At 50.7% G+C, this 14,075-nt stretch overlaps 1 protein-coding gene across 3 annotated transcripts in view; it reads left to right on the top strand.

Moving 5' to 3' along the window:
- Positions 1 to 64: 64 nt before the first annotated feature.
- The window catches only part of TXNDC16 (thioredoxin domain containing 16), a 39,397-nt gene continuing 25,386 nt past the window's right edge, over positions 65 to 14,075 (top strand). Inside the window, exons 1-10 of one of the 3 annotated variants that reach the window (XM_075029477.1) lie at positions 65 to 409; positions 515 to 640; positions 5,810 to 6,013; positions 6,967 to 7,049; positions 8,172 to 8,245; positions 8,547 to 8,621; positions 8,956 to 9,077; positions 9,599 to 9,689; positions 11,442 to 11,598; positions 13,091 to 13,257. In XM_075029477.1, the coding sequence (XP_074885578.1) occupies positions 5,845 to 6,013; positions 6,967 to 7,049; positions 8,172 to 8,245; positions 8,547 to 8,621; positions 8,956 to 9,077; positions 9,599 to 9,689; positions 11,442 to 11,598; positions 13,091 to 13,257 (938 nt within the window). In that variant the 5' untranslated portion in view covers positions 65 to 409; positions 515 to 640; positions 5,810 to 5,844. Of the gene's footprint in view, positions 410 to 494; positions 641 to 5,809; positions 6,014 to 6,966; positions 7,050 to 8,171; positions 8,246 to 8,546; positions 8,622 to 8,955; positions 9,078 to 9,598; positions 9,690 to 11,441; positions 11,599 to 13,090; positions 13,258 to 14,075 lie in introns of all 3 variants that reach the window. The other 2 variants (XM_075029478.1, XM_075029479.1) reach the window with 2 other exon arrangements.

Raw genomic sequence — 14,075 nt, 5'->3', positions numbered from 1 at the left:
CCGCCCCGCCTACTTCGAACGGCGGGCGGAGGCGCCGCCTCCCGCGCTCCCGCCCTCCTCCCCTCCCGCCTTGGCTCTGGGGGTCTCCTCAGCGACGGGGGCAGAGACCCTCCGCCTTGGGGGGGGGGGGAGCCGGCTCTTAGCAGCTCTCTAGCTCCGGGGGGCTTCGTGTAGGAAGCGGAGAGCTTTCCTACAGGGGTCCCCGAGAGCTGTCGGGGGTTGGGGGGGGGGGGGTTGTGGAGACCCCCGGTAGCCTGTGTGGGTGTGCGGGAGGAAGCCCCGCTGTGGTAGGTGGCAGGTTGGGTCTCTGGTGGGGTGAGGATGGCTCAGTGCGGCTCAGAGACCGACCGTTCTGCGTGGGCAGCGATCCCGATGGCTGCAGGGAGAGCTCAGGGATCCTAACAGGCAGGTGGGCAGCTGAGAGAGACCCCCCCCCACCGGCTACCGAGAGACCTCGGCTCGGGTCTCAGAGATCCCTTCACTGGATCCGCCAGCTTTATTTTTGGCATCCCAGCTTCGCCAGCCGTACAGCCAGGCCGCCGACCGTGAGGGACCGCTGGGGCCGAGGGCAGACCTCGACGCGTGATGCTCTCCCAGCAGCCGTGGTGGAGGGGCGAGGACTTCAGCTCGGGACGCCCAGGTAGGTGACATCCCTAAGCCATCTGGGAGGCAGCTCAGCAATGTCATCCGTCATCACGGTGCCAGCTGCTTTCCAGGGAATTTGGGGGGCTGGGCTGTCCCCAGGGACAGACTAAATGGGGGCAGCAGCAGTGGGTGAGGCTGCGGGCCGTCTGCTGTGCACGGGCATCGAAGCACTCCTCTCCCGGTGCGGGCAGAGGGGAAGGCCGCAGCGTGTCCTTCTTGCAGCCTCGGGTAGCAAGCGAGAGGCCCAGCAGGGCTACTGGGTGCTGGGAAGTGGGACCTGGAAATGAAAATGAAAGTGAAACTCTCCGGGAAGTGGCAGGAGGCGGGAGCATCGCTGCAAAAAAACCCAGCGAGGCAAAAGCACACTGGGCAACAGGCTGGGATGCGCTTTGATGCCGATGTGTTTCCCACCTCTGATGATGATCCTCGAGAAGGATCCCGGTGCTGCGAGATGCTGCTCCCACAGCTCACCGCAGCCATCCCTATAGGCACCCTCGTCCCCTGACTGCAGGCCCGTATCTTGCATTTGCACCGAAAATCAGGCACGTCTGGTGCAGGGGGTCAGAGGCTCAGGGGAGAGGCAGACTGGAGCTCCGTTATCGTCCGACATGGTGTGCCAGATGTGGCTCCGGTCTCGTGAGCTGCCCCGGCACGGATTTGCGCCGCGGGCTGATTACGCAGCAATCTGCAACGTCCTTAAAACGCTGCTGGTTGAAAAGTGCGCCTGCCTGTGCACAAAAGGCCTGGCAGCACTCCGGCTTGAAACAGCGTTTGTGGATGAATGCAGGATAAATACCTCTGCGGCGAGGCTCTGGTTTCTGACTGGAAGCCGTGCATGAGTCTTACTGTGGGTCCTGACATCACAGCCTGGCTTGGAGGCTTTTCAGGGCATCCAGTGCAGGTGGAAACATCTTCCCTCAGCTGTAGGGTCACGGCCACGGCAGCACACGATGGGGGGACACGGCTGTAGGGGCTTCGCAGTTGCAGGTTGCAACCCCTGCCTCCTCCTCAGGCTGCTGGGGAGAAGGGGCAAGTGGGAAGGGGCAGCAGGTATTTCAGTCCCATGTTTGCAGGCCCATCCCAAAGTGATGGAGAACAATCTCAACGCTGTCCCGGCTCCAAATGCTGGGGAACTGCAGCTTTTTGACCTTACTCAAGTCAGCCAGGTCAAAGAACTTGCCTTTGGAAAATTTGAAAGGAGCTGAGTTGAGCTCTGTTCCAGCAAAACTGGGTAGTGATAATTAACCTGACTTGTCTGCTGATTAGGAAAAGGCTGGTGCTGGCCACTTAAGATGAGCAGGGAAGGGGAGCGTGTAGTGAAAAATATGCAAAATAACGCAATATCTGGTAAGGAAGTGAGGTTATTGCTGGGCAGCCATAGGATTCCATAAAACTAACACATAACCTCACCAAGGAAAAAAAAGGACTTAAATATTGCTTGACATAAACAGTATTTCAACAGTTGTCAGCAGTATATGTCAACAATTGTCAGGCATGTGACTTGGGGCTGCGTGGTCTTCTGATGAATTAAAAACCTGCAGGACAACCCCCCCACCCCAGGCAGTGAAGTGCCCGCAGGGTGACAGTTTCACATAGTGGGTTGTCACTGGAGAGTCAGCGTCATCCCGATAGGCTTCAGTGGGATCCCTAGGATGCTTTCTTTGGCCCTGAAGAGCCAATTTATCATCTCTTCAGGAGAAAATAAATTTGCAGACAATACAGCTGTTGGGACAGCTTCCATCTTCAGACAAGCTGGCTGCAAACAAGTTGGATGTGTTTGGGAAGGGCTTGCTGGTTGGGCAGTGACGTGTGGCTGGAGGGATTCATGTGGATCTGTGGAGCAGAAGGCTGGAACAGAGAGGTTTTCAGGGATTTTTTCTGGATCCCCTAAAGGAAACCTGTGTGCATGGCCCACAGTGCAAGAAGAACCGTCAGTGTTATGCTTTCCCTTGCATTTTTCAGCAGCAGGTATATTTGTGCTGGGGCATCCAGCCATGCTGGGGAGAGTGTTTCAGCCTGTTTAGCCTGCTGTAGCTAAGAGGTTGAGGCAGCCCCACGTGGATTTGGGGTCTGTTACGTGTCCTCTCTGCCAGCAAACTTGGGAGGGCAGCACACTTATTAACTGCTGCCAGAAGGGCACAAAAGGCAGGTGAGCGTGCTGCCAAAAAACCTGTACTAGCTGGGTGTGGGGTGAATGTCCTGCTGCGACAAAAGGCCTGATCTGTGTCTATCATCACAGGAGAGGTTGAAGCAACTCCATTTAGGAGCACCCTAAATGTTCCTGGTTTAGGAGCATCTACCTAAGGAATTAAAACTTGCCAACTGAGGGCTCTGCAGGCTGGAAGATACTGATATAATGAGATAAAATGAAGGGGAAGCAGCAGTGTAACATATTTAGACCAGATATAAAGTGTAGGGTTTTTGCAAGAAGGTAATTCATCACCGGGAGGAAAATACCCTGCTGAGGGATGTGGGAGATTTTACATCACTGGCATTTAAGTCCAGGTTGGTCGTGGTTCTCCCGAGGTGAGGGAGGCCCATGGATGATGGAGATGGTAGCCAGCTGGCTGTGCAGTCTATGATTCCAGTAGGACAGTGGTTCTTCCTTGTCTTGTGAGTCTTAAAAACCACCCCACATCACGCTCCCTTGAATGAAAAGTACTGCAGCTTCCTCAGTAATAAATATTGGGAGCCAGGGGCTCTGTGAGGCATGGTGTCAGGGAAAGCAGCTGGGTTCACAGAGGTAATGCAGGGATCCCAGCCCGTGGTTACTTCTGCAGGATTCCCAAGCAAAAACTGATGTGGAACAAGCAATTTATACCAACACAGGAGTTTGTGCTGGGTGTCTCTGGTGTCTTTGGTTTCATTTTAGGTCATCTACAGTGGCCTTAACCACCTGGCCTGGCTCTGTCTTGGAGGTAGGACAGTGAAAACATGAACCAGGTGTTGCATACCATCTATGCTGGGCTAGGCTGCCCTACGGTCCATGGGCTTAAGGGTTTCCCAGCAGTGACACAGAGCTGGTTCACACATCCCTGGTATTTTCACACGTCTCTGGTAATCCTGCGAGTGGCTGCGGTACAGGGTTCTGGCTGTTTCCAGCCCTATGGTGTTAATTTTCTGCTGATGGAAAAGAGGTGACGGAGGAAATGACTTAAAAGCTGAATATTCAAGTCTGGATTGATGGGGCTCAGAGGGCAGCTGCTGGGCAGGACGGAGTAATGAAGAGGTGAGAGGACATGAGTAGGGAAGGGATGAGCACACGTTTTTGTGTGAAGGGTGAGAAAAGCATGGGGAGGAGCAGGGTCGGGGGTGGTGGGACAGAGGGAGGGAGACAGGCATGGGGAGGAGCGGGGGCATAGGACGGAGCGAGGGGTTGCGGTGGGGCAGACAGGGCTGACTTTGGGCAAGAGGTGCAAGGAGAAGAGCAGCAGTCACACAGGGGTGTGGAGAGGGCAGAAGGTGGATGCTAGAAAAACTACAAGAGCCAGAGGAGACATGGAAGAGAGAGTGGGACTGGGTAGAGGCTGGAATTGTGTTTTTAAACTGCTGGCACCCTCCTCCAGGTATAATGCCATGAAGTCTTTGAGTCGTTAGAGGCTGCTCCTCTTGCCTCCTTGACAATAAGCTCTCCCATTTGACCTGGGCTGATTCCCACACGCCACAACTGAGTTTATTTTTCCATCCCGCTGTAGCCAAGTTTGTCATTTAATAAACATTGCCCCTCCCCACCCCGATCTCTGTCCCCTCTGTAAGCCAGAGGAACAGATGGGAGGGCAAAGGACCAGAAATGCCTGGCACTTCCCAAAGCTGGAAAGAACTGGAGAATTTAAGATGAAAAGAAAAAAATTCATACCTTTCTTAGCCCTGTCTTTGTTCCTTTGTGCCATTCAGGCCCGATCCAAACCCCTCACCTACATGAGAGGGAGCCTGTGAAGGCTGAGCATGCCTGGCTGTCACTAACTCCTCGCTCTTGGAGCAAAGCAAAGGGACTTTGGCTGCTTGTTTTTGAACATTTTAGTTGGGTTCATCACAGAACAGCGATAGTAAGCTGACAGCATCTGACGGGGTGTTGAAGGGAATGACAGTCCATGGACACAGGGGCATTTGTTAACGAAAACAGCTGCAGCTCATGATGCAAAGCAAACAGCTTCTACATGGCTTCAACTCTGGCTTTGTCTCTTTGTTGACCAGGGGCCAGCCGTGCTCCAGCACACTCAGCAGCAAAGACCAATACCTGAAGAGCAGGCTGTGAAGGAACCTGGTATTAAACAGGGGAATGAAGTGGGAAGAAGGTGTTTTCTCATCCTGTGGTGGCTGTCCACTTGAAGCTCTCCTGAGCCCCTTAATCTGAGCAAGAAGAGTTAAACAGCTGTGGCAGGGCAGCCTGGGGAGGCCTGCTGGTGAACCCTGGCAGCTGACTTGCACGCTTGGTCTCTGCTCTGTTCTCTGAAGCATCTCAGAAATTTCCTTGGCTCCTCTCCTAACCAGCTCCACATGGAGACCCGGGGTGGAAGAGAGACTGCCAGGACTGCCCTGCAGCCTGGTGAGGGTCATGGGTTTTGCTCCTGTGCCACCGATGTCAGAATAACGTGAGGCTGGACCGAGCCAGGCATGACAAGCCCCAGGAGTTTGCACAAACCCCTCTCCCTTTTGGTGTAGCTGAAACCTCGAATGGCAGAGAGATTGGGCAGGCACATCATTTGGCATGGTCTGAAGTAAGCAATACGGCCCATCCCTTTGTGAACACCTCTTTCAGTGGCGCATATAATGCTAGTGGCATCCTCAAAGCTTTTTAACAAGAATTGAGACAGTTTGGGGGGGGAGGTTGTATGATACTGTCACTGTTTTCTGCTTGTACATGTAATTTCTGTTTGACTCAAAAGACAAAAAAAGGAGGGAAGAAAAACAGCCCTAAACTGAAAGCATTGAGGGTCCGTGCACTTGCAGATAGCACTCAGAGGAAAGAGAATGGCCTTGGCTGTTATCTTTACAGTTGTCTGAATCACCTGCTGTTCTGGTGACTAATTCATGATGTCCTCGAGATGTTTGTGTCACATCTGGAAATTACAATCATGCTGCACCTACCTAAACAGAAGACACTCATATATATGTTTGTGTATATATATAAAATACATATATATGTTTTTGATTTTTTTCCCAGTTGTGACTCTCCCGTGCCTGTAGCTGGTAACAGCCATGTCAGCCCAAAAGGACAGATGGGTTTCTTCCTTCTTTTTCCTGCTCTTCTGTGCTTCCTCCATCCCAACACACGGAAGTGCGAGGCTGCTGCAGGAGCTGAGCCCGCAGGAGTATTTCAGTAGCCTACAAGCCGGCAGAGCATCCCTGAGTTATTTCAGCCATAGTGGTATGTATTTAACAGTACGCATTTACATCAGCCTGGCTTTTCAGCAAAGGCTTGTGTGAGGGTGTGTGCAAAAGTGGAACACTGAAGAGGCAATTCCTGAGATTTGTAAACCCAAAGTGATTTTGAAGAGCTGGTCAAGCTCAGCTGGCAAATCTGTGTTTGCAAAGCTCCAAGTGCTCCTGACTAGCAGAGACCTCCTGGGGTGGGATCTCTCCTGGCTGTGTCCCCAGGTACACTCCTTCAAACCTTTTCATTAATTTTCTGGAGGTACCATGGAAGAGAAACCCAGCTTCCTAAGGAATTGTACCCTGATAGGGGCTGGGTTTCTCTTCCACGGTACCTCCCAGGGAAAGGGGGATCCCTTGCATGCAGGGGAGCTAAGGGCTGTCAAGAATTAGAAGGAGATCCTTGGCCTTGCCTTTCTTGTTCTGCTCCTTCATGGCCCCCAGGTATGGTTTCCCAGAGACATCGGTGTGGGCTGAGACACCAACACAGCTCCCTCATCAGCATTGGGAGGCTGGGTGTGTCAGAAAGGAAGGAGGTGAGACTGTGGGCATTCATGTTGTTGCCTGTAATTAGTCTTGTTTCAGTAAATACCTTACTCTTTGAGTAAGAGCAAGACCATATTGTGTCAAGCACTGTCCCAGTGCGTGGCAGGAGGGTGCTCCTGACTCTGAGGACTTGCAGCCCAGCACAGCAGCACCTATCTGACAAAACCAGTCCCAGTCCCACTGTCTCCCCCAGCCAAATCCCCACAGGTACCTCTGCCGGCAGCATGCCACAGCTCCCTGTTTGCCCTGCTCAGGTCTGCTCAGATGTCCCAGGGATGTTTGCATGGGGACCTTAGCATGCTGTTACCATGCCAGAGCACAGACAGTGCTTCCTCTGAAGGTACTGTCATCTTCCTCATCCGTAAGGGGAAGGGATGGAAACCAGGGGTTTTTGTGTTTCAGTTTCTCCTGGTGCCCAGCCCTTCTTGGAGCAGATTGAGAACTCAGCCGAGGCCCTCCAGGACTATGGCATTTCGGTGGTGAAGGTAAATGGGGATGAGGAGCGGGACAGGCTATTTCTGCAGATTCTTTCTGCAGGGCTTCCTGCAGGGTGGGCAGAGCCACCTTCGGGACTGACAGCAGTGGCACCCCACAAGAAAGCAGATGGTGGCAGACCAGGGCATCCCATTTTATCCCTTGCTCTGGCCTTACATCTGCTGCTTGTGGGTTGCATCACGCTTTCTGCCTGCGGGACACGGGCAGGTTCCTGTGTCCCAGAGAGGCTCAGTGTTGTGCCTGTGTCTCCAAACATAGCAAGGCAGAGGACCAGCAGTGCTGTGGGTCAGGCAGGGGCAGCCCTGAGCTGCTCCTGGCCTGCCAGTTCAGTCTCAGTAGATGAACCTGTGCACTTTGATTTGCATTCATGGGTTTAGGGGACATTTAGCTACTCACATTTTTCTCACAGATTGGTCTTTTTCATGGGCCACCCCACATACCAGGCTTAGGTGGCTGATCTAATCTGGCCTCCCAGCAGCTGCATGAGATGCGTGGAGTTGCCTGGCCATTGCTGTGTACCCATGGGCATGGCGCAAGGAAGAGTACAATTCCCCAGCGTACTGCACAGGAGGGCATCAGCTCGCTCGTCTCATTCAGGTGGGATGTGCCCAACTCTCTCCATAGCTCCCTCCTGCCAGCTCAAACTGCAAAGAATGAGGGATAGGTTGGTTCACTTCTTTTCAATTCAGTGCAATAAATACTTCATATAAAGGTTTTTTTAGCTGAAACTTTATGCAGATTTAGGTGAGGGAATTACAAATTTAGGCAAGTGTAATGAGATTATAAGAAGTGCTTTTATATGTGTGTGTATGTATTTCATTTCCTCCAGATACAGGCTGAGTTTAATAAGCAAGCAGTGATCTGTCACTTTGAATATGCTGGGCAGAACATAAAATCTCTTGATCCCATCTGACCCAAATCAAGGCAGGCTGAGCTGGAGAACTGAAGTACAAACTCCAGTCCTCATCTCTGGACTCCATTTTATTGTATTTTCTCTCCCAGCAGGTTTGGAAAGACTGTATTTACACTCTTGAATGGAAGAAAACTGTAGTGCTGTATGTTTGTAGCCACTTGTGGAGCTGAATGTCTAATTACATGCTTTCGATGTCTAGGTGAATTGTCCCAAAGAGGATGTCTCAAGATACTGTGTAAAAGAAAATGCATTAAGGAAAGCCTACCTGTTCAGGTGAGGGGGGCTGTTTGGGCACCACACTGCGACTGCTTTCCAGTGCAAATGGTTGAAGGAAACACTGTCAGTGATCAAAGATGTCTGTGGAGGAAAAGAGGCGCTATGAAGACAGCAGTGACATAGAGGGTTTAGCAAAAAGTACTCCCAAAAGGCCCAACACAGGCAAAGTAGATGCCTTGTCCTCAGTGTGAAACCTCCCAAGGTTTCTGCTGAAGTATTCAGCAGAGTGAAAATTAAATTAGTACATGTAGCTAACCTTTTGTAGTTTCTTTGGCAATACTCTTTCTTCCCTCCCTAGAGGTAACGTGCTGATCAGAGAGTTCCCCACTGATGCCTTGTTTGACGTGAACTCCATTGTTGCTAACGTTTTGTTGTAAGTACAGACCAGATACATCTCTGTGAATCCTTTACTTTCCATTTTCACTTGTTGATACAAAGTTTTGTATAAATACAAACCTCACATATTCCAGAGGCTGCTCTCAGCCAAGCAGAAGGCTGCTTCTCTCTTTGGTATGGTTTGACCCTGTTAGATCTATGCCCTTGAGATGATTTACCAGCACACATCTGGGCATCTGTACTTGGCTGTGAATTGTCAATCTGCCAGCAAGAAGCTGGAATTTTACCTTGTTTTTCCATCATGGTTATGTGGCTGCAAATTCGCTGTTAAAAGAAAATAGTTGCTAATGAGTTTTTTTCTGACTCCTCAGTGCCCTGCTCTTTAACGAAGTTAAATATGTTGAAACACTGGCAGATCTTCAGAACATTGAAAATGCATTGAAAGGGAGGTCGAACATGGTCTTTGCCTATGTACCAGCTACTGGGACAGCAGGTATTAACACTCAGCTTTTCATCTTTGCTTTCCTCCCAGAGCCTTTTTTACTAAGGTGCAAGGAAGCTGGGTTTCTGACCCAAAATCCTGCAAACAGAGGATCAAGGAAACCTGAAAGGGCCACCCAGGCACAGGTTCTCCACCTCTGTATGTCTTGCTCTGTTTCCAAAGGGATCAATTGCACCAGAATAGTTTTGCTGGGAGCATAAACTTTCAGAGACAGACTTGAGAGAGAAAGCAAGCTGGTGGCTGCTGTCTTAAAAAATAAATAAACCCATAGGCAGGCAGATCTCTGGTTATGCAGTAGAATGGATTTACATGCACCACCTGTGTGTTTACTGGGGATCAGCAACTGGGTCCAGCTCCAGTTACTCAGTTACCTTCATAGCATGTCTTCAGACAGCTATGACTTTCTACCAGGAGTTTGTGAAAGCCTGGGCATTGATAATAAGAACTGGGAAGGATGAAGAGGGAGATCTGGAGGGAGCTGAGATTATTTCGTTTTGCCTTTCTCTTTCCAGAGCACAGAGCTGTGATGGAGGCAGCTTTTGTCTATGGGACTGTCCACCAGTTTGTTCTGACAACTGAGGCAACGCTGTTGAAAGACACCAGGTATGTCCAAACACCCACCCACCAGGTAGAGCTGTTCCCCTGCACTGTTTGGTCTACTCTTGGTTTCTCAGATTCCCAGGTCAAATCTGGGATGGTATCAGAATGTTATGCCAAGGGTGGACAGTCAGATCTGTTTTGCTTTTCCAAAACCAGCTGCTGCTTGTGTTCCTGGACTGGGACTAGCCATGCCATTTGTGACTGTTCATTGAATGGGATTTTATAGGAGAAGAGCCCACTGTCTCCTTTCTGTAGCTGACTGATCAAACCTCAGCCATGGGTTTTCAGGAAGGCTGATAAGGCTGATGTTCTAGTCTTAAAACACTCAGCCCTGTGCTTTGATGATCAAGTCTGGCCAGCTGAGAAGGGTAAGAACTGTGACAGTGGGTCGGAGCAAAGCCCACCCAGCTCCATATCTTACCTCTGCAGTGGCTATAGGTGCTTCCCAAGGGGTATGGGGAAATGGATGTGTGTTGCCTGCAGCCTCCTGTCTTCTGGCAGTCAGAGGTTTCAGGACTCTCAAGAGATGGGAGCTGAACCTGTATCATGGTGTTAACAGCCACCAGAATTTTTTAAACTCATTTTTACTTTTCATCTCAACAACTTCTAGCAGCAGTGAGTTCTGCAGTTCAGCTGCACGAGACACTGCTCATGTATTTGGGACTTCCCACCCAGCTCAGGCCATCTCCTTCCCATGCAGGAGGAGCTGCATTAGAAGGGCAGATCCTTCAACATGACTTGCTGCTGATGGGACCTACTGCAGTCAGGAAACAGAGGGAGGAAGGTGGGAATATCACATAGCATGTTGCATCTTCAGCAAAGCATTTACACGACGATTTGCCTGCTTTCACAGGTGACACCAGGGCAGGCACCAGAGTGGTCCTTCTCCAAGGTGCCATTCCATCCTTGCAGGATCATGGTGAGGGACAGCATTTTGTGGCTGCCACTAGGTGGCACGGTTGTCATTTGGACAGGAATTAACTTCGTTCTGCTTAAAGCCCAGAGGACACCAGCAGGTCATCTTCTTAGCTGATGAAATGGTGGTAGCTTCATCAACATGAATAGCTTTCAGCCAAACGGGGCAGCAGACTTTGAGGTCTTAATACTATGCTCTACTCTTCCATAGAGAGATCTTAAAACCCTTTACAAAGAAGGTGCTTGCTGTTTTAGAGGTGAGGAATGGGAGTGTGGGAACTGTGACTTCCCACAGTTAACCCACAGGCCAACACCAGTGATGGTATCAGAGCAGGAACAACTAATCAGGGAACCATCCAGGGAACTCCATCTCACAGCTTCCTTTGGCACAGCCAAAACCAATGCTATTCAAAAGGTGGAATGTTCCTTATACAGTCTGTAAGATGTCACCAGTGAGGTAAAAGACATGAGCAAAGCTGTAGACTTCAGCTCTCGTCCTCCTGCCAGTGTCTCCACTGCAGTGGCATGGCTGGTCCCACTGAGAAAAACTTAATTTGTGTCCTTCTCGAGCTGGGCCAACTGTTCTGGAGTTGGGGTCATTTACACCTGGTGAGCCAGGGGCTTTATTAGATGCTCAGCACAATTCTGAAAGGCACTTGGACACAATTGTACCTGTCAGTAGTGGGGCTCTTGAAGAGGTCCCACAAGCCTGCCAAACTCTGAACTTGAGGATCATCTGCCCTGTAAAACATGTCAACAAACATGGTCATTCTGTCAGGGCATTTTAAAACCCTGCATTGAATGCCTAGCTCAGCACGGTTTTTGTTTTCTCTCCCACAGCAATGATGAGCCTGATGTGTCTTCTGCCCGGCTGTTGTTCTGCCACTGCCAGCGGACCACGGACCTGGCACAGCCCTGCAGGAGGACGGCCATGGAGCAGGCTCTGACGATGCTCAACATCCACAGGCACCTCAAGCTCATGGGGGCTCCTCTAGTGGTATGACTGGGAAAGAGGAGCCACTTGGGCTGTGGAAATGAGGGCAGCTGGGGTGGTTGTGAGGATGAGGGAGGTGTGAGGAGAAGGCAAAGCTGGGCATGAGAATCTGCCCCTTCTCCATGAAGTTAATGGCAAAGCTCCCAGGCTGGGTCCAAGCAAGGAACAGGCATGGGGCTGGATGGGAGCGACACTCCCTTGCCCGACTCTGCTTGCCTAGACCTTCCCAGGGAGCTCTGGCACCAATGTATGCTCCTCTAGTTGTCTGTAAGCACCATGAGTGGGGACGGGGTGGAGGTGCCCCTTGGACTTCACTGGAACATATAGCATAGCATAGCATAGCATAGAGTGCAATAGCATAGAATATAGTGGAATAGCATAGAATAGAGTAAGATAGACTTCACTGGAGCATATAGAATAGAATAGAACAGAACAGAATACAGTAGAACAGACTAGACTATTTCAGTTGGAAGGGACCTACAACGATTATCCAGTCCAACTGCCTGACCACTTCAGGGCTGACGAAAAGTTAAAGCATGTTATTAAGGGCGTTGTCCAAATGCCTTTTAAACACTGACGGGCTTGAGGCATGAACCACCTCTATATGAAGGTTGTTGCAATGTTTGACCACCCTCTCAGTAAAGAAATTCTTCCTAAACTCCAGTCTAAAGCCTCCCCTGTTGCAACTTTGAACGATTCCCATGTGTCCTACGCCTGGATACCAGGGAGAAATGCTCAGCACCTCCCTCTCCACATCCTCTTCTCAGTATGGAGAGCAATGAGGGCGTTCCTCAGCTGCCTTTTCTCCAAACTAGACAAACCCAAAGTCCTTAGCTGCTCCTCTAGGCTCCCCACAGCAGGCTCAGCACCCTGGGGAGTTCGATATCAGTCATTCAAGCCTTGGTGAGCACAAGGGACTGGAGGCTCCCTCCTGTCATCTCCTCTTCCCATGGGGCAGTGAACTTCAGCAGGCCTCCAGTTCCCACTGGTGGCATCTCTGCCCAGCCAAAAGGACGAGGAGATGAGCTGGGAAGTGTCTCCTTCAGCCAGCCTTCTGGGTTAGGCCCATGGAAGGAAGGCACTTTGTTAAGTAGCTCCATGCTCTCATGAAGCAGCATGTCCAAGGCAGGAAGGGAGAGGATGCCAGCTCTTGCATGTTGCGGCCAGGGTTCTCAAAATGCCCCAGGGCATGGATGCCAGGTAAATAAAAATTAATGGAGATTTGACATCTGGAGTTGCTAAGTCACAAAGAACATGCATAATAAAGCCCAGGTTTCTAACAGGGAGGGTCATGGCAGGTTGGAACAGTTTAACAGGAGTTGTGTGGGTTCTGCTTCAATGGATGTTTTAGAATTGGGCTTGGAGGCTTTTTCTCGAGGGTGTCCTTATTTCTGTGGCTGGGGAACACATGGTGACATGGGCTATGCAGAAGAAGAGCTGAGATACCTTCAATGGTGTGGAGATGTGCTGCAGTATAACCATGTCTCTTCTCCAGACAGAGGTCACTGAAGACCCAGAGAAGGTTTCCACCGTTCACTTACAGCTTGGGCTACCACTTGTGTTCATCCTCAGCCAGAAAGAGACCTATGAGGCTGACAGGAGGACAGCAGAGTTTGTGGCCTGGCAGCTCTTGGGAAAAGCAGGAGTTGCCCTTTTGTCCAGGTATTTGCTCTAAGGTGTTTTGGGGTTCTCCTTGCTTTTTGTGGTGTTTCTGAGCTCGGTTTCTCCACCGCCAGGATGATAGTCAGTGGGCTTATTCACATTTGTATGAGAAACAGTAAAACTAGGCTATGTCCTGTGAGAGGACATCGCATTTAAGGACTTGTCCAGAATAAGATTAGTTTGGTTTCGGACTGGCTGGAAGTGTAGAAATGTTTGAGTCTCTTGCTGACTTAGAAGTGGAAAAACAGTCAGACTAAGAGAGATTTTGGAAAGGAAACTTAGCACAGATGGAAGACTTGTATTTTGCCCTCAAGTTAAGGGCAGAAGGACATCTGGTAAAGGAGGTGGACTGTGGGTGCTGGGTGCCTGGGTGCTGGGATGCGATGGGAATCTCCGCTCAGTAAGCGATGCCTCCTCCATCAGCGAGGGCTCTCTGAGTTACACCAGCACACTTGTTCCCCAGGAGGACAGGAGGCAGGCTTGACCACCAGCTATTTATCTCTGCTCCATGGGCTCAGGAGCAGCCTGCGTACAGCAGACTGGCTTGTGTTTACAAATGTTTCCATGGTTTCTTGCCAAAGGAGGTGTGCAGCCCCTGTAGGCATGGTTGCACAGCCTTTGGGGATGTCTGCTGGCAGCTGTGCAAATGGGAGGAGGTAGAGGAAGGATGGGTGTGGGCTCTCTTATTCCAGCTTTCTGCCATCATGGTACCTCCCTTTGTTGAGGCACTTCTTGGCTGCATTTACTGATGAGCTGAAGTCTACCAGCAGGGCAGCTGCACTGGGATGTGGCTACCAGTGCGGAAGCAAAGACCTGAA

This window comes from Buteo buteo, chromosome 6, assembly GCF_964188355.1.
Source record: "Buteo buteo chromosome 6, bButBut1.hap1.1, whole genome shotgun sequence".
Taxonomy (NCBI): domain Eukaryota; kingdom Metazoa; phylum Chordata; class Aves; order Accipitriformes; family Accipitridae; genus Buteo; species Buteo buteo.
Note: the sequence above shows the minus strand (reverse complement) of the source record. Positions and strands in the feature narration are given on the sequence as shown.